Here is a 20,369-nt window from a genome sequence, read left to right as displayed (position 1 = left end):
TTATGTGGTCAAGAGTAAATAAGATAGCAAATGCTTCAAGAGAAAAAATAGTTGCATGGTGAGAGATTTTAATTTTAGAAAAAATATTTAATGTTGGAGAAACGAAGGAACATCCCGCCAAAAGTTCCCTTCCAGACTTAGATCCGTCGGTGAAAAAGTACGTGCAGTTAGGAAATTTGCGGTTAGTTAGATCTTTAAATAAATTTGAGAAATTAGGAGAGTTTTTGAGTGATTGTCTTAAATCGAAACAGATTTGGGGAGTGAATATATGATCGTCATAGAGGAATTCGAAGTAAGGATCGATGTCATTACTTCTGATGAGTTCGCTGTAATTTTTCGCTTTTTCAAAAACAATTAAGAGAGGATAATTATATTTAACATTTGAGTTATGAATGAGGCGCAAGAGTTCTGAGAGTCTGGCCGGCAAAGGATGGCTTGAGTTTGAGAAAATTTTTAGAAGATATTTTTTTGCAAGGAAGTTAAATTTGGTTCTTAAAGGAGTTATACAACATTCAGCTAACATTACATTAATAAGGGTGCTATTCCTGTAGCCTACGGCTAGTCGGAGAGCTTGGTTACGAATTTTTTCAAGTCTAGAGAAATTTTTATGAGATTTAAAGTTATAGGAAGCAGATCCATAATAGATACCGCTTCCAATTAGAGAGTCAAAAATTTGAAGTAAAAGTTAGGGGTCTGATCCCCACCATGTGCCTCTAAGAACTTTTAAGACATTTAAAATTTTTCGGCTTTTATCGCATAAGTAGTTAAAATGGGAATCAGATGAACCAGATTGGTGAAATTTGATACCGAGGTACGTGGCTGAAGGGGAAGGTTTGATAATAATATTGTTTAATAATAAGGAAAGGGAGGGTTCATCAAGATCTAGTTTTTTATTGCTAAATATAATTAATTTCGTTTTTTCCGGGCAGACTTCCAGACCTCTATCTGCAAGAAACGCAGAGAGAGAATTTAAACTATTTTGAAGAGAGGAGATTACTATATTTAAATCATGGGAACGACAAGTAACCGTTAAGTCGTCTGCAAATTCGAACAAAATGCAATCCGCTGGGATACATGAGTGAAGATCTTTTGTATAAACAGCAAAGTTGATAGGACTCAGTATACTTCCCTGAGGTAGTCCAATAGTACTTATTCTAGGGCCAATTATTTCGCCATTGATTTTAATAAACATGTTTTTACATTTGATAGAGCTATATATAAAATGGACTATGTTCTCAGGGATGCCTACATTGCGAAGATCCTCAATCAGTATATTAGGGACTACACTTGGGAAAGCACCCTTCAGGTCGAGGAAGAGAGCACCGGTAAACTCCTGCCTCGCCAGTCCGGTCCATACTTCTGTTGAGATTAGTGCAAGATTATCGGTACAGGATTTTCCTTTTCTAAAACCAAACTGAAATGGACTAAGAATTTGATTACGCTCAATGAACCAGGTTAATCTATTGTAAATAAGTTTTTCTGTAAGTTTGAAGAGACATGAAGCTAAAGAAATGGGACGAAATTTTCCAGGTGTAGATTTTGGAATGAAAAAAATAAGGAAATTATTCCAAGTAGGAGGGTAAACGCGGTTAAGAATAATTCGATTAAGAATTGATAGAAGAGCGGCAATGGCTTCTTCTGGAAAGTGTTTAATGATGTTGTAGTCTATTTTGTCGAGTCCTGGTGATGACTTTGTTTTGCATGAATTGATAGCTATTGAAAGTTCTTCGGAGGAAAATGGAGCTTATAAAAAAGGGTTAGGATTAAAGTTATTAGGGAAATTCTCATGAAATACTGTAGGAGGGTACATTTCGTTGACCAAGGAGTGGAGTTTATTTACAACTTCTTTGTCAGCTGAACATGAAGCCATTGGTGGTTGGGTAAAGCGATGCTTGAAGCCCTTGATAACAGCCCAAACTTTTTTTTATTGGGGTATGCCGGTCTAAGGAATTACAAAAGTTTTTGAAAGATTCGCGTTTAGCTTCATTAACTGTACGTTTAACAATTGCCTCGGATTTTTTAAAGTCAAGAAAGTTTTGATAGTTAGAGTCTTTCTTATATTTTCTTAAAGCCAGTTTGCGTTTTTCAATTGCTTCCTCGCATTTACCGTTCCACCACGGGGCTGGTACAAATGATTTTTTGGGTGGATTGTTGGCCCGAAAAGAGTGTTGTGTAGAAGGTTTTCGTTGAGGGCAAGCAAAGTTAATCGAGTCGTCAACAAGTTCCGTAAAGTGATTGTAGTCAGTTATTGGATCGTCAGTGTTGGATTGAATTGATAAACTTAATTTTTCTAAAAAAAGTGGCCATTTAATTGATCTAAGGTTGTATTTATGAGAGGAAAAATTTGATGGGGGTATGGAGATACCTAAGGATGTGAAAATGGGAAAGTGATCACTGCCTAACAAGTCATCATGAATTGTCCAGGAAGATATTGTGTAAAGATTTGAGGAGACAAATGTGAGGTCTAAAGGGGAACCAGGACTCGTTGGGCGACCGAGATGAGTCGGAGAACCGTTGTTTAAGAGAATGAGGTCTGAGGTATCTAATTGATCGCATAAGTTATGTCCGTTGGAGCAGGTTTGAAGGCTGCCCCATAGGGTACTGTGACTATTGAAGTCACCGCCCACGAAGACAGTCCTGAAACCAGAGTTTTTAATGGAGTTAAAAAAAAGTTTCCAATGATTAGTTGGTGTTTGTTTTCCCGGAACTCTGTAGACAGAGACTATTAAGAGTTCACCCAGGGAGGAGTCGATCGAAACCGCTAGTGTTTCGAACACATCCTCCTGAGAGAAGATTGTTTGTATTTTTTTGAAAGTTAAATTTTTACGAATGGCGATAGCGAGTCCGCCACCCTTATTTACGGTACGATCTACTCTAATAATATTAAAATTTTTTAAAATGTGAAGATTAGCGCGTTTGTCTGGTTTCAGGAATGTTTCGCAGAGAAGAAGTATATCGAATTTACTTGATAGTTGGAGAATTTCGTGTGTCTTGTTTAAGACGCCACGACAATTCCATTGAAGAATATTTAAGTTAGGGAGATTGGCCATTGTTGTTATTCTTGGTTGTGGAGTTTAGTAGAAGAAGAAGATTGTCTGTGACAGTTGTGAGGAGTGCTTTGTTTTGTTTAACAGTGTCAGGGGTGCAGTTTGAGGAGATGTTGGTAACATGGTTATTTAACCAGGAGATGAATGAGGCAAAGGAGAAAGATGTGTCGGATTCTAGAGGAAGGGAAGGTGAGGTACTGTGTTGTGTAGATGAAGAGTCAAGTGCAGATTTCGCCAAAGCAAAACCATTTGGTAAAAGGTTTTGTGATCTGCCGTTGTTAAAGTTGGTCGCAAAGAATGATGACGCTGTGTTTTTTGAGTGTTTGTTATCTTTTGGTAATGTAAATTGTGCATGCGTTTTATGGGAGGTCGCGTGAGCGAATGAACGTCTGTTCGAGCTGGAATCATCAAGTAAGATTGAAGCAGGTGTTGTTGGGCAATCTCCTAGATCGGGAAAGTTGGAAAAGTTGAAGGTGCTGGAGAGATTTGAGCTTTTCCTTGGTCTAATGATTTCTTTTGCCTCTTCAAAGGACGTTTTGTGGGTCGTCGCATAATACCGAATTTCTTTTTGAAAAATGTATTCCGGGCATTGTTTCGAGGAAGTTCTGTGTGAACCATTACAATTCACGCATTTTGGAGGACCCGAAGCGTGTGTGCACAAGCTTGAGTCGTCGTGAGGAGTCGTGCTACCACATTGTTTGCATCTCGGTTTAGACTTACAATGTTTGGCAATGTGTCCAAAACGGAAGCAATTGAGACACATGCGAGGGTCTGGGATGTACGGACGGACCAAGCTCGAGCCCTTGAAAATTGCGATGCGTTCTGGCAGGGTGGTACCCTGAAACGTCAGAAGGACGGTTGTGGAAGGTTCATACGAAATTACATTTTTTTCATCGACTTTTTTACGGTTAAATCTTAGGGCGTTAATAATCTTGCACTCTTTGCTGCAATTACTAATAATTTCCGCGTTTTCCAATATCTCTTCGGTAGAGATGTCTAGATCGATGTTATTAATAATGCCTTGACATGTCACGAAACTTGATGGAATTATGGCGATTAAGCCTTTCGATTTTAACGTTGAATAAAAACCGGACAGTTGTCTTTATTTGAATTTTCGTACTTTAAGGGTTTCCGCGTGTGACCTTCAGAATTCTGTTCTTTCGAGGGTATTACCTTTTCGTTATTTTTACCTTTTTCGCCATCGCACAAGCGTTTTGCAGCTGGATCCATTTCCAATGAAGACAATAAATTTTGACGCGATCTAGTATGTTTTTGATTATTTTGATATAAAAGCAAATTTTTAGCGGCATTTTCTAAATCTGGATCATTGTGAAAATTGTTCGAGTCGCCAACATCCATGCGCGACATGTCCACTCTGCAAGCCTACGCGCAGCCCTGTGGCTGGCGTTAACCTAAGAAACCACTCAGAAAAGACGCGATGCCTGTGAACCAGGGGGAATAAACACTATTTCGATTCTAAAGAGAGATCTCAGGAATATAGCTGAGATGTATGAAAGCACTTCTAAATATAAAAGCCCGGAAATACACAAGAAACTTTTTAAGAAAAAGAAACGCGTGCGTCCGATACCGTTGCTCAGACGGAAGTCCCCGAATATTACGAGAACATATGAGTTTTATGCGCAAACTCAGCGTGCTCTATAAGGTAGTTCAAGTTGGGTGGGGGAAATCCAATATGGCTGACATCAGCTGATTTACCGGAGGACAAACAATTGATTGAATTCAATGGGACAAATCAGTTTTTTAACCATAACTTTTTAAATATTCATTTTTGAACCATAGTGCAATGGAAAATTATTCTTTATTTATCGAAATCTATTTTTTAAAACAATAAAACCAAAAAATTAAATTTTATTGTTTTAAAAAATAGATTTCGATAAATAAAGAATAATTTTCCATTACACTATGGTTCAAAAATGAATATTTAAAAAGTTATGGTTAAAAAACTGATTTGTCCCATTGAATTCAATGCATTGTTTGTCCTCCAGTAAATCAGCTGATGTCAGCCATATTGGATTTCCCCCACCCAACTTGAACTACCTTATTAGCATTCGTTGAGTTCATACTTTGGCTGAATCCTTAAGAGGAACCGGAAATTACAAATAATAAAACAATAATATTCCGTTAAAACGGAGGGAAAAACCTAACAAGCAGAATGGATCAATCAATAATTAATAATATTAATTATTGATGGAAATCAGTCTTCTTGAGAGTAAACCCAAATAATTTATTTAATAAAAAGTTCAAGGGTACAAAAATGACTAAGGAAACTTAGAAGCAACCTTTCTACACTGAGAAAACTGGAGAGTCAAATTCAGAGGTTCAGAAAGTGTATGTTTCCTTTGCTTATGAAGAGAGTTAAATAGTCCTTCTAAAATAAATTTTGAATTGATAATGGAAATCTACTTGTATATTCTCTCCCATTATATCTGAGCCTGAAGTCCCATGGCAGCGTTTTGCGTTGCGTTTTGTAACTAGGCCATGAGTATGAGAGAGATGGAGATATACGTTCGCTATATTTGCACTCATGGCCTAGTTACAAAACGCAACGCAAAACGCTGCCATAGGACTCCAGCCTTAGGGTTAAAAGTTGCGCAGAAAATGCGTACGATCTGATGCGCGCTAATTATTTTTCTGACATTTTATGTATTTAATTTAGGGGTTAGGTTGCCATATTTATTCATTTCGCGCCGGATAAGGAAGGGATTTCTCAAGATGGTTAATTTGTCCCTCTGTTAGAGAAATGGCACGAATATCTGTCAATGGTGAATTTGAACATTTAGATTGTTATCCAATAGCTAACTCTCAAATATGAACGATTTTTCCCTCCAGATGTTAAGTCCAATACTCCAGTTTTCTCAGTGTAGTCAATAGTCAACTAAAATTTGATTTGTAGTTATAGTCATATAGTCTAGTGGAGTTGGTTTCCGCTGTTAGTCCAGGTTGGAGGAAATGCGCATGTTCAAAGTGACGCGTATCCCCCACTATACACTTTATGCACTTCACTAATAATAATACTGTTTCATACGTCACACCTGTCGATGTTGATACACACACATTCGTCATAGCTTTATTATTCCTACCCTTATCATATTATAGTTATTTTAATTATTCAGTTTATATACAATTAATAAACTAATAGTAATATTTACATTTATAATAAGTATATTTACTCTTGTATTCGACGCTCACATACGTGTTACAAATATAATAAATATTATGTAAATAAATTATACAATGCTGATGATCATGATAGTTATAACAAATTCATTGTTTAACTATAACTCTTAAAGGTATTTTATTTACAAGTGTTAATTCACTACTAGTAATATTATAATAGTTGATTAAATTTTAGATTGATAGAAATGATTAAATATAGAAATTACGATTATTTATAAAAAGTAATTGAGCGATTAACAATTCTAAAAAGTAATGAAAACTGGGTTTTTCCAGTTCGTGACAATTTTGAAGTTAAAAAGATAGAAAGTTTTTAGGTGTACAATTTCGGTAGTATTACCTAAACAAAGGATCTGGTCTATAAAAGTAAGCTGTTCTGATTTTATGACTTCTTAAAGGAGTATACTTTTTGGGTATTTTACAATTGTACCTAAGTGCTAGAAAACAGATTGGTTTGGAAGGAAATCGAAGAGTTTAGATTTTATTAAAAACATGTGTTTCTTAATGCAGATTATCTTTATGATGTTTCAGAAATATTTTGAGTTTCTTAAAGTAGAATGACTCATTCTTTAGAATATTTGAAATGACATCCGCTAAAACATGAAAATATGTTTAGGTACTTTATTATACTATTCTTTAGCCATTCCTGAAACCGAACAGTTGTGCTTAGGCCTTCACACGAATTGCTGGAATGCGGCATCAGCCGGTCGCACTAGGTCGCGTCAGCCAATCAGAGCGTCGCTCGCTCCCACTGCGCGCGCTTCCCCACTTAACGGCGCTACAACAGGAGAGTCCAGAATAGAGTCGAACGCGCTGATAGTAACGCGCTCGTCCATATAGGCCTTTCTCCAATAGGTTCCCAAAACTCTGCGTCGCGTCGGTTGCTATGGCAACATATGCTAAAATCAACGCAACGCAGTCATTCGCAGACAAACGCAGAGTTTTGGGATCCTATTGGAGAAAGGCCTTTAGGAATACATAGGAGGAGCGCGTTAGTATCAGCGCGTTCATACCGACGTCGACTCTATTCTGGACTCTCCTTCCTAAGGCCCTTTTCCAATAGGATCCAAAAACTCTGCGTTTGTCTGCGAATGACTGCGTTGCGTTGATTTTAGCATGTGTTGCTATAGCAACCGACGCAGACGCAGAGTTTTGGGAACCTATTGGAGAAAGGCCTTAAGTCCAACGCACAATAGGTTCGCGAAAGTCGATCGCGAACGAGACGCATGAGATAGACAAGGACACAAATATATCTCTGTCCTTTTTTAACTCATACTTTGCGTTCGCGAACCTATTGTGCTTAGGCCTTTACAGAGCTCTCATCGTCACTACCGCAGTGCTGCCAGATTGGGAGATTTTTCTTCAAATTTGAAGAATAATTTGTAGTTTTGAGAAATTTGAAGAATTTGAAGAAATTTTTTTAAAATTTGAAGATTTTTTTTTAAGAAGTAAGTTTTATTAATTTCTTTTTTAAATAACACTAGAATGGTGAGAGATGAATGTAAATTGTTACCATTTGGTAGTGTTTTGTGACTAAACCGTAAATGCATAAATGTTCGCTATATTTGCAACGAAAGCAGAAAACCATGAGTGCAAAAAAGATAGGTAGATATTGTTGTTCTTTTCACTCTCATGATTTTCTGCTTTCGGTAGACGTATTCTGCTCACATGGTATCTCACCCTGATATACGTAAGAACAGTCTCTTGCAGCAGAATACAATTTACCATCAGAGAATAAATTTTGTTTGGTTGAAACATATTCTATGATCTAATGCAAATCCTTTCAGATCAAATATTAGTTATAATAATTATATAATTTCATAATATTCTTGATTCTAAGTTTTTTAAAATTTGGAGATTTTTTTGAAGATTTTTTTCATAAGGTTTTGAAGATTTTTGAAGAAAAGTTTTAGAAGTTTGAAGAATTTTGATTTTCCTGGTCTGGCAGCACTGCACTACCGTTCGAGCAGCCGACCTGTCTGGTCGCATCGCTCTCGACTATCGCGAACAGCGAATTCCCATTGTAACCACTTACATTCAAGCAGCCGACCTGCCTGGTCGCATCGCTCTCGACCGCCGCGAACAACGTTACACCAAAAGTAACTTATTTTCGACTTCTTCCTGAGCTGGATCAGATCAACCCAAATGTTGGCATAGGAGTTCCACAAGGAGGGGTCCTCTCCCCCCTCCTCTTCAATCTTTATATGAGGGATATACAACGCAACCTTGGACCAGATGTTAAGACGGGCATTTATGTTGATGACGTTTTTATTTACACTGAATGCTCCAATTATAACACAGGCCTACAAATTTCAGACCCAGAAACGGGATAAGTCATTTCCGATGTAATTTGTCACCCTGAATCCAAAACTGGCAGCGAAATTGCTCTATCACGTCAGGATTCTGAGATATTCTAACCTAAAAGAGTAAAAAAAGGCCATTTTTGGCAACATTCGACTCTCAATAAAATCTACAAAAATTTTTTTTTATCATTCGAACAAATTTTAAAGGAAAGTATAATTATTCACCTTTCAAAATATTTTACACCCGATCCGATCCGACTTTTTTTCACTAAGGTACAACAATTTAAAGTTTAGGTTACACGACCTAAAAACTGAAAAAACGAAGAAAAGAATAATTGGAAAGGACTTTAACTTAAGCATCTGATTCTTAATATTTTGGGATCGTTGATTAGAAAACCGATGTCGGATTTTCAAAATTCAAAATGGCGGATCCAATATGGCGACTGTCAAAATAAAAAATTGATCGGATTCGCTTGAAACTTTTTACTTGGGGGTTTTTAAGGTCGCTAATTACGAATCTGATGTCAGATTTTCGAAATTCAAAATGGCGGATGTAATATGGCGACATATTTTTAAAAAATTTAACGGATTTGCTTTAAACTCTTCGCTCGGGTGTTTTTAAGGTCGCTTATTACGAATCTGATGTCACATTTTCGAAATTGAAAATAATTGTGGATCTAATATGGTATTATATGTTAGTGAAATCGAAAAACGTGAAATTCGAAGTCTTTGGCGTACTTGAAAAAAAGATTTCCACACCCATAGATATCTAAATTGAGAAAAGATGTATTTACAGGTCTAGATATAAGCAAAGAAGATGAGATGAAATGGAATATCCCGAGGGATTCCCCGTGCGGGAATCCGGAGCGGAGTTTGTTACATATAATAAATGAATGTAACTTATTTTCATCTGTCAGACCAAACTTTTTCGGCTTTATAAACTCAATTTCACCTATTCAATATGGAGTTGTTACAAATTTGGACCCTTTTATTTTTAACATCAGCGAGGAGACTGTCAATGAATTTGATAGGTTTTTCTACCCTCCTGATTTTGCATTTATTATTTGAATTAAATTTGTATATTGTATCTCATGCTCGCGCCTGCGCCTCTCCTGCTCTTCCCTTAGCAAGTCTAATATGAATCACCCTAAACATGCAGCCACGCTCACAGCATAAACTCTTGCAATCCATTTGTGAACGGCACTTAAATATTAAATTGCCAAAAGTTACCAGATCTGGCCACTTGCAACAGCAAAAAGCCATAAACAATAGAAGAAGAAGAAGAAGACTTCTTCCTGAGCTGCCTACCTGCACGGTCGCACCGTTCCCAACTACCGCTAACATTGTTACGAATAAAATAAATTCACCTTTGTTTTTTCACTTTAATTAATTTCAGTTAATTCTCAACTTTTATTTGTTCCCATCCATTTAATTTTTTTTTAGTTTTATTCAACGCGCTTTTTACGTTATTTTTTTTTTTTATTCACCACCAATTTTTGGAAACTCTTGCGAGGGTCCAAAATTTACTTTCTTTTTATCCTTTCCTTTAAGAATTTTTAGAAACTTTCTGAGGGTCTAAAATTCTTAAACTTCCTTTTCCCAAGTAACACAATCTTCGGAAACTCACGGAGGGTCCGAGGTTGTGTTTATTCCTTTATTCCTTGTCATTTCCTTTCCCAGCGATTTTTGGAAACTTTCTGAGGGTCCATAATCGTTTTCCCCTTTTTTTCAAGACCTTTTTTGGAAACTCGCGCAGGGTCCAAAAATTATAAATTCTTTTCCCAATACTTTTTTTTCATTACTTTAAAATTGGTTTGCGCGTAAATAAATTCCCCAAATAAAGAAAACATCGGAAACTCACGGAGGGCCCGAGATTTCTTTCTCTTTACATTCGCCGTTTTCGCGAGTTTTCGGAAACTTGTTTTCGCAAGGGTCCAAAACTCGCAGATATTGTTAAAGCCCAAAATTGACGGTATCAATTATAAATTTCAGAAAATTCAGATATTTACATAAAATAATCACATTACAATTTTTTAAAAAAATCTAATTTTTTAGAATTATTATTCTTTTAAAAAATTCCCTTATCTTCAAAAAAAGTAAATTATACTTTTTGAAAAATATACTGTTTTAGAATTTATAATTAAAATTTTGTAGGAATGATGTATTTTCATAAAAATTTGGAAAATTCAAATTCTTAAAAAACTTGTTTTTCAAATATTTTCGAAAAAATTCTTTCAGTTAATTTTAATAAAATATATACTTTGTATACATCAATCGATTCGTTTTCTTGTCAGGAATGTAATTTTGAGAATGATTAATAAAAATATTAACAAATAAAAAAATTATTTTAAAAAATACAAAAAAAATTTTTTTCTGAATTTTAAAAAAATTGTATACAAAAAAATTTTGTGGATATTTTCGAAAATCCTTGTGTCAGATTTTAGGTATTAATGACTGCAATAAACCTGCAAAATTTCAGGACAATCCATCAAAATTTGTCTGAGATAATTTGTACACAATTTTTGTGACATACACACACACACACACACATACATCTGTACATTTGCTCAGAATTGAATATACCTACGGAATATACATATGTTTTAGATGAAAATGAGTCCATATAACCTTCTTTTGGAAAATTGAAAATCGTCACGAATGCAAAGCTTCCTCATGAGGAAGCAAAAGTATGAAGATTCACAGTTACAAATATTATTGTTATATTATAATAAAAAATTGAATATTAGCAAAAAAATTTTGAAATTGTTGAAATTTGAAATTGAAATTAAAAAAATAATTGTTTTGCAGTTTTTCGAAATGATTAAATAACAAAAGGTTTCAAAATTAAATTTTTGTTTTAAATTGTTTTAACAATTTAATTAAATATTTAATAATGGTAATTAAATACTTATTTTGGGAAATTATTATAAACTTTTGAATAAATTTAGTTAAAAATTCTAGAAAATATTTATTCGAGTTTTTTTTAAAGAAAAATGTAAAATATGAAAAAATTATTTGAAAATAAGGAAATTTTACAAAAAATTTGAATTGAAGTTATCAGAATAAAGTAAAAACTTTAATAATTTTTTAGGAAATCGTAGAAAAGTCAAGAAAATAAGAAAACAAATTTTTATAATTCGGAATAAAAGAAACGACTTTTTAAACTTTTTTTTTATTTTGAGTCGAGTGAAACGTTTTTTTTTTACTTCTTAAATCGATCCGAGGCCTGCATATTAATTTTAAAATATAATAGAATTCTTAATGTTATTCTTTATACATGTAAATTGTAATTTGAAAAAGTGAGAATATTTAAGATTTTTTTTCTTTTATTATTTTTGAAAAAATTGCACGTTTATGTCCCGTATAGTGTTTAAATTGTACAAAGAATATTTATTATTCTTTTTTTTATTTTTCATAAAACTTAGCTTATGAATTATTTTTGCCAGAGCTTTTCGATTTTATTATAGTACATGTAATATATTATCTCAAATATAAATTACAAATAATGAAACGAAATATTTTTAACTAAATTTTTAATATAAATAATATCAGTCGTTTATTTAATGTTGAAAGCATTCCAATGTTGCTCTAGATTAGTTTCTTCGTTTTCTCATCTCATCTTGAATTTTTGGTTTGTGAATTATTTATATTTCAAGAAAAAAAAATCATCTCCTTTCATTTCGAGAATTGATTTTTTTTCGAAAATAGTTTATGTTTTGAATTTTTACGTCTATTCATCTTCTGTTTATGTATTATTTTCCACTTTAAATGTTTATAGTTTAATTCCTTCTATAAACAGAAATGAAAAAGAAAATTATTTCAAAATGGATGATTTTTGACGAAAATGTTTTGTCATTTTTTTTTTACTCTTCCCAAAAAATATTTCTTTCTGCTTCCACGAATAATTTAAGTTTACAAGTTCGTTTGTTTTTTCCTTTTGGTTTGCAATTTAATTGAATTTAGGATCTAAAATTCTAAATTGTCAATTTGTTGAATGTATTTTTTTTCTCTTTTTAGAAAATAATGTGAATTTTGGTAAAAAGAAAAATATTTAATCAGGAAATTATAAATTTTGAAAAATTCTGAATTTTCCGCCGATTTTTCGGAAATTCGTGTTTGTTACAATAAAAGGTTTAAATTTGCAAAAACTATAACAAAGAAAGGAAGCATACTATTGTTTTTTGTTTGACGACTCCGTGTTGTCTTGTGTTTTGCTGCGTTTCTGGAATGATGACGGTGTAGGGTGCACACAGTCCTGGACCTCGTGCTCTTTCTATGGGTATTTACCCCATACAAAGTATTCGATCTCAAATTCTAGATATGCCTGATGTAAGTACTCACGGTCGATTGTAGAATATTGAAACAAAAAAAAGTATTTTAACTTTGGTATAATTTGTAGGTCGTTCGTCGTAATATTGTGGCATGATTATTTTTGCTCAGCCTATAAATATTCTCTCTTTCTCTCTATTTTTTTCATTTTGTTTGCTCATTATTCGTAAATCTAGTGGGCTACTTTCTTTATTATTGTTATTCCAATTCTTATTTTTCTCTTGAGTAAAATTATTTATTTTTTCACAATAGATCAATGCTGCTGTCGTTTCCTTGCTCGTTTATTTGGCGAAATTAATTTTTCAATCAGTTGTTAATATTTGCTTTGAATTCACCCCTCTCTTTATTACCTTTGTATTTAATTAATAATTTATTAAATTAATTTAATTAATTATTATGAAATTGATTTAATTAATTGTTATGAAATTAAATACGTAAGAATTTATTTAATCGTTACGACTTAAATGAAATAGAACTTGAAAACAATTTCTAATTTTAAGAGGACAATTAATATTACTATTAAGTGTTTATTTATTTCTGAACTTTAGCTCTTGAGAAAGAATTTTTTCGTTGAATGGTGGAGGCTTTATTAATTAATAATAGAAAAAATAGGTAGTAATTTGGTAGTTAGAGTATTTTAATGAATGTAGAATTATTTGACTGGCTTATTTTAATAATTAATAAAAATAATTATATTTCTAAGAGTAATTCATTTTTTGTATTTGTACAGAATGCTCTCTTATCATTTTGCACTTTTCTTGCTTTTCTACGTTGAAGTATAATTGTTACTTAAATAATAATTTCGTAATCATCTTGAAATAATCACTACCTTTTCATCGCAATTTCATTTCTTTCTCTCTTTCTCTTTATTTCATTTTTTTTCACTGCATTTTGATTTGAAATTTTTTTATGCATGACGAATGCCTTTGGATTTATTATGAATGTTTTTATTTAATTTAGTATTTCACGATTAGAAGGAATAAAATTTATAAACTCTCTTCTTGCTCGAGAATGAATTTTTATTAATTTTATTCTATTTTGCACTTTATAATTTTATTTATTATTTCTTTGTGACTTTTAAGTGAAATTTTATTTTCTTTTTCAAAATTTCAAAATTTTCTTTTCACTTTATTTTCTTCTTTGAAATTTTGAAATTTGTAGACAATTATTTTAATGACTGTGCATGACAAATAATTATAAAAAATTGAAAAAAAAACAAAAATTGTCGACATTGTATAAAAAAAATTTTTTTAAGAAGGTAATAAATTAAAATTAATTAGAATTGAACTAAAGTTACATTAAGCATGATTGACGTTTTTTGCAAAATTGTCTAATGTTTGTTTTTTTAAAGCATTTTTAAAAATAATAATCGATGTGAAGATTAAAATCTAGGGGAATAATTGAATAAGAAAAATATTAATTGTGCATTTCTTTTGACAGTTGTTCACACTTTGGTCATGGCTGCCTGTCAGGATTACCATGTATCAACCAATATTGCTCTATACCACTGAAGAACATGGCTGTTCGCTAACAACTTTTTATGTTCGAGTTGAACAACATGAACCAACTCTTCTTATGATTAAAACATGCAACAATGAGGTGACCTGATTAATTAAAATACCAGTTAGAAATCATTCATAAACTACTTCTTTTTTGGAAATTTTCAACCGTTTTTTTTATCCCTTAAGGGATAAAATTTTCATGTTTTAATCTCTAAAAACTTGAAGAACTACGTAGTTTATGTACGATTCATAATATTGAAAATATTCTTCCAAAGGTTTTCGGTGCTTATTGTTCGACGAGATGGTGCGAGAGAAATTTGAAGGATGACAAAGGACAAAGGCAAGCTTATTTTGGCACGGGAGAAACATTCCTGTTTAGTTTATATCCGGAGAGAGCAAAATATCCTTGGATTGGAATGGATTCTTCTCATAATGATTCTCGTGTACATCATTCGGCAGAATTGTTCATGGCTGCCGATGCGAAAATGATTACAATCGGAGGAGGGTAAATAAAATTATACGAATTCATTTATTCAACGAATTCAGGCCTTGGATCGACTTCAAGGGCCAAGAAAGTTGTAAAAAAATCGAAAAAGTCATTTATTTTATTCAGAGTAGTGACAAAATTTAATTTTTAATTCTCTGATGATTTCAGGAAAAATTTTTAAACCTTTTTCTTTATCTTGATAAATGATAATTTCAATTCTTATTTTTCATTAAATTCAATTCATTCAAGTTTATTTCAATAATATAAATTTTATTTTATTTCAAAAAATTACAGCTGGAATTCTTATAAAGTCAATTATTTTCTTGAATTCTTAATTTTATTTAATTTCTAGAACATTTCTTCAAAAGTTTAACAATTTTTTAAAATATGTAAGTATGTATTTAATTATTTAAAAAAAAGAAAATTTCATTTAAAAATTCGTCAAAAATTGATTTCTTTTCAATTCAACATTCTGAAATTACAATCATTTGAAAGTTGTTTAATGAAATATATTTTAAAATTCAATTAGTTTCAAGAAAATTTAGTTCTTTAGAATTTTTTTATCAAAGTTGCTTAAAATTAAAATTTTTTAAATTTTAATTTAAAACCGTTTGAAATTTAGTTATTTCTAAAAATTATTTTCTAGAATTTTCAAAAAGTTATTCTAGAATTTAATTATTGAAATACGAAACTTTAATTTTTTTTTAATAATTGTAAATGTATCTCTACATGTTTTTCAGAAGTTATTAAGGTGAATTTTTGAAAGAATATAAACAGAATGTTAACAAGAATTTAATTATTTTTATATAGATATATATAATAATATTCTTTACAGGAATTCAATTATTTTCGAAATAGTCCCATTTTATCAAAATTGGTCGCAGATAGTCGAAAATGTCGTACAATCCAAGGCCTGATAATTATTATAGATATTTAAGTAATATTTTGTTTTTTATTGAAAAATTAAAACTATGAAAAAATGGTCTTTTATTTTTTTTTTGTTTTTTAATACTATTGTTTTTAAAGAAATATCCGATAAACAATCGGAACAAAAGTTAGTCCAATGTTTTTTTTTAAAGAAAAGATGAAATTAAATTTTAAATTCCTTTTGGTAGAAGCATAAGGAATTTAATTTTCTACATTTTGAACAATTTAAAGATATATTTGAATATAAATTATAATTTTTTATTAATAATAAATGATTTAAGTAATATAGGTAATCTAAAATTTAACAAATGTTTCTTATTGACAGAAAATTGTAACTTTTATTCAAATGCAACTTTCAATTTGTTTTAAATGTTCAAAATTAAATTCTTCGCTTTTCCACCAAAACGAATTTAAAATTTAATTTGTCTTTTTCTTTTAAATTACGAAATTATGACATTGGACTCACTTTTGTTTTACTGTCCATCATATTCTTCCTTAAACATTATTAATGTTGATTTCGATTCCAATTAATAATAATGACAAATGAATTTAGTGACGGTCAAGCTATTTGGATGGACGAGAATATAAGGTTTGGCAAAACCGATCACTGCTCAACGTTCAACAATCCTCCATTATGTGCCAGCGGTGACTTTGAGATTCGAGTATTGGAAGTCTACGGATTCTCCGGTGCTTAATTTACTGGAATTGTTTATAATAAAAAAAAAATAGGTATGTGATTCCAACTGCCATATAGAATTTTATATTTTTTCGTTAGCGACACAAGACTCACATCTCAGATTCATGCGTGTTATTTAGAAAAAAAGGGAAACGAAATGAAAAAGCACACATACATTAATTTTAGTTTCTCCGCCACTCACTATTCAAAAAAAAAAAAAAAAAAAAACCGGTTTATTCAGTAAAAAAAAATTTACCATCTATTCCATTTTTTTTATCTACGTACCTGCCTTCTCATGTCAGTCTTAATTTGTTTCGTTTCTTTCGTTTTACTTTCTTTCTCAATCAATCAAACATAAAAAATACCTATTCATGCCTTATTCAGAATAATATAAATGAATTTTTAACAAAAAAAAAAAAAAAAAGAATTTGCTAATAAAGAGTTTAGATTATTATCTCATCAAAAGAAAAAAGAGAAAAAGAGAAAACTAGATGAAATCGCAGTGACAAAATTTTGACAATAATCAAAGTTTAGTAAAGAAACAATTCACATGAGAATTACTTAAGTTAATCGGACCAGAAATTGTCATTGAAAATGTGTATATATTTATTTAATGATTTATCCAATGTATAAATGTTTTGTTTCGTAACATTTAGCTCTGTTACTCCCTCTAGATTATAAACAATTTAATTCAACGTTAGTTTTGCTTTTAAAAAAGAACAATATTTACTAATAATGAAAAAAATGCCCGATTTTTGTACATATTATACATATAGAGAATAATATGAAAGAAGTATTTGAGTATTGAATATTGAATTTTAATTATAAAATATTTAATACTAGAGTGAATATTAGACATCAATATTGTGATTGGCAGCAAAAAAAAAAAAAAAAAATGCTGCAAATTTGAAAGATTGAGTAAAAAAAAACAGTGATCACAAAAAATGGACTTTATTTGTCTCTATCTGATGTGTCGTGCGTCTTTGTGGTCAATTAAAATATTGTTTTTTTTTATCAAATCCATTTTGTTAATGTGATTCTTTAATTAAGGAAAAACGGCAGTCACTCATTTTTTTTACTAATAATTGATTATCAGAGAAGAGAGAGTTAATTGTGATTTATTAATTTGAAAGTTAGCGACGTTTATAATGTTAAAAGAAACTGTTACTAATGAAATAATTTTTTTCCTTTTTTTTATTAAAATTATAAAAATACTGAAAAGTATGGTTCAGATTTAATTTTTACTTGGAAGAGTGCAGCTTTTTTAATTTTTAATGACCAAAGAGAATTTTTTTTTTCTTATATTATTATGTAAACTAACTTCTTGCTTTTATATATATAAATATATATTTTTTTTGTTTTGTATTTGTCATTTGTATGTGATGGCTGGACCCATTTTTAGAGTATGCGAAAATTGAGGAAAGTTTGATGGTTTTTTTTTATTCTGACTCACATTAAGGCTTATTATTGTTGAGCGCATTATAATATGCACCTTGGTGTCGAGGCACACTCGACAAAATGTACAAAAGAAATATATTTGGTACAATATTGTCATTAGATTCTATGATAATATAGTTTATAGCATGACGACAAGACGCTGCGATTGATTCGATAATTTTTACTCTAAACGAATCCATATATGCATATCAATCAGCAATCATTGATCATTATTTCCGAATGGAACCAAATTATAAAATATCAATTGTATTTGTTTTTGTTTCATTTCGATTTTTGGCTTATATTTTTCATTTGTTTTTCATTTTCATTTTCATTCCATCAAGCAATTTTTAACAAATTTGATTCTTCTAATTCTAAATTTTTTTTTGGTAGTTAAAACTGAAACCTCGATTCAAAAGAAAATTACTCCTTTATTCTAATATTTTTTCGCATAATTTCGTTGATTCGTGTGAATAACAATTTGCCAGTAATAAAGACAATAATTCTCGGTTATTTCTTTTAATTTCGATTTCTATTTTTCACTGTTTGCAAATTTGACAAATTCGTTATCTTCGTTAATTTGTCAAGAACTTGACATTGTATTGAGTCCATTTCTTAATTAGTAGATTTAAATTAATTGAGAATTAATAAAAAAAACAATTGAAAAAAATTAAGAATTGATAACAAATTAAAAATTAAGAATTACATAATGAAAAAAGAAAACGAAAAGATTTTTTTTTATTCGACAGGAATATTTATTAAATTATTCTCGATTCTTTTTCTAAACATTTGGTACTGAAAGTGTAATGAAATGAAGAACTTGAGAGGTTTGGACAAAAACGGAAACAAATTTTTTTTAAAACAAGGAACAAATGTATTTTTTAATTCACAACAAAATATTATTTATATATTTTTTTTTTGTACAGTCATAGCATTTAATGTGATTTCTCTACCTGCGATTAATATAGATCTTCCCTGCTGTGTCCTACTCTCACTTAGGATAATAAATATGTAAATTAATCTGTTGTATTAAAATATTTAACGTTTTTTTTAATATGCACAGAGAGACAAAAATTGAGGGTCCCAATCAAAGAACCGGTTATAATTTTTTTAAGCTCAAAATCATTGCCCTGTAAGTCGAAAATTAAACTGTTTTTAATCCCAATTTTTTGAGAAACATTTTGGTAATCTTTATACAAATACAAAATGTTTTCAAGAAATTGAAATTTTAAATACTTTTTTTATTTAGAGGTCGAGAATTTTGAGTCTTAAAAACTTATAACCGGTTCTTTGATTGGGACCCTCAATTATAGGCAAAATAATTTCATTATATTGAAGTAATTTTCTGTTTTTTTGCAAATAATTTCTAAGTATTTTAATTTTTTAAATCAATCAAATAATTGCAAGTATTTTATTTTGAAATATTTTAAATAAAGAAATAAATAATTATCGATTTTTCCAATTAAATAGAAATTTTTTGTTTAATTTTTTTCAATAAGACACTTATTAAAATACATGTAAAGATAAAATGATCTCAAATTATTTAAGCAAAAAAAATGCTAAACGATTTTTACAAACTTCGTAAAATGTAATAGAAAACAAAATAACCAAAAAACGATGTTAAATAGAGTTTCATCGAAATCTGTGCACAAACTAGAAAAAAAGAATGGGCCTAATAAAACAAATAATAATAATAATAAAAGAAAGAATTGCAGGCACTAAAATATAATAAATAGATTATTTTATTCAGTTATTGCATTAACGACTTATGAGCTTATAAAATCAATTATTGTTCAACACTTCAGTTTTATATTGTGTAAAATTTTGTATATTTTGCTTTAGTAGCTTTTATTTTTGAAAGCCAATTTATTGTTTATACAATTATTAATTTTAAAAAGCTAGATTAGGCTTATTAAATGCTAATTTTCTTTGAATTTTTTTTACTTTATTCTGTGTTATGTATAAAAAAAAGAAAATGAATGTTTTATTTTTTCAAATTATAAGAAATACATTTTTTTGTGTACAATATTTTTTTTGTTTTTAATTTTTATTTTGTGTTCCAATTTATTTTTAAAAATTAAAAGAAAATAAAATTTAGATTTTTAATTAATTAAGAAAAGCAAAGTGGAACTTTTTATTAATTAAATAAAATGAAATTTTCATTTTTAATTAATTAAGAACAGGGTTGATCCACTGGTCAGGGAAATCAGGGAAAAGTCAGGGAATTTTATCAAAAGTACTGGGAAAATATTCGAAAAAAATTCTAGAATTCAATTATTTTCATACCTACATATAAAAAAATTCTTCGCAGGAACTCAATTGAGGGCCTGCATACAATAACAACCGCTGCGCTTGGTTGAAGGGGATAGTACCAGTCAGGTAGCAGTGTACGGCCCAGAGGCTCTCACTGCTGTCTGACTGGTATTATCCCCTACAACCAAGCGCAGCGGTTGTTATTGTATGCAG

At 30.6% G+C, this 20,369-nt stretch overlaps 1 protein-coding gene across 4 annotated transcripts in view; it reads left to right on the top strand.

The window, feature by feature from the left end:
* Positions 1 to 18,940, top strand: part of LOC122509875 (GTPase-activating protein skywalker) — a 43,766-nt gene extending 24,826 nt beyond the window's left edge. For 2 of the 4 annotated variants that reach the window (XM_043624176.1, XM_043624175.1), the window contains 4 exons: positions 12,788 to 12,874; positions 14,315 to 14,473; positions 14,652 to 14,881; positions 16,344 to 18,940. In XM_043624176.1, coding sequence (XP_043480111.1) covers positions 12,788 to 12,874; positions 14,315 to 14,473; positions 14,652 to 14,881; positions 16,344 to 16,485 — 618 coding nt within the window. In that variant the 3' untranslated portion in view covers positions 16,486 to 18,940. The remainder of the gene's footprint in view (positions 1 to 12,787; positions 12,875 to 14,314; positions 14,474 to 14,651; positions 14,882 to 16,343) is intronic. The other 2 variants (XM_043624177.1, XM_043624178.1) reach the window with 1 other exon arrangement.
* The last annotated feature ends 1,429 nt before the right edge of the window (positions 18,941 to 20,369 follow it).

The sequence above is a fragment of the Leptopilina heterotoma genome, unplaced genomic scaffold (genome assembly GCF_015476425.1).
Source record: "Leptopilina heterotoma isolate Lh14 unplaced genomic scaffold, ASM1547642v1 Lhet_63, whole genome shotgun sequence".
Lineage (NCBI taxonomy): Eukaryota > Metazoa > Arthropoda > Insecta > Hymenoptera > Figitidae > Leptopilina > Leptopilina heterotoma.
This window is presented reverse-complemented; position numbering and strand designations above follow the sequence as displayed.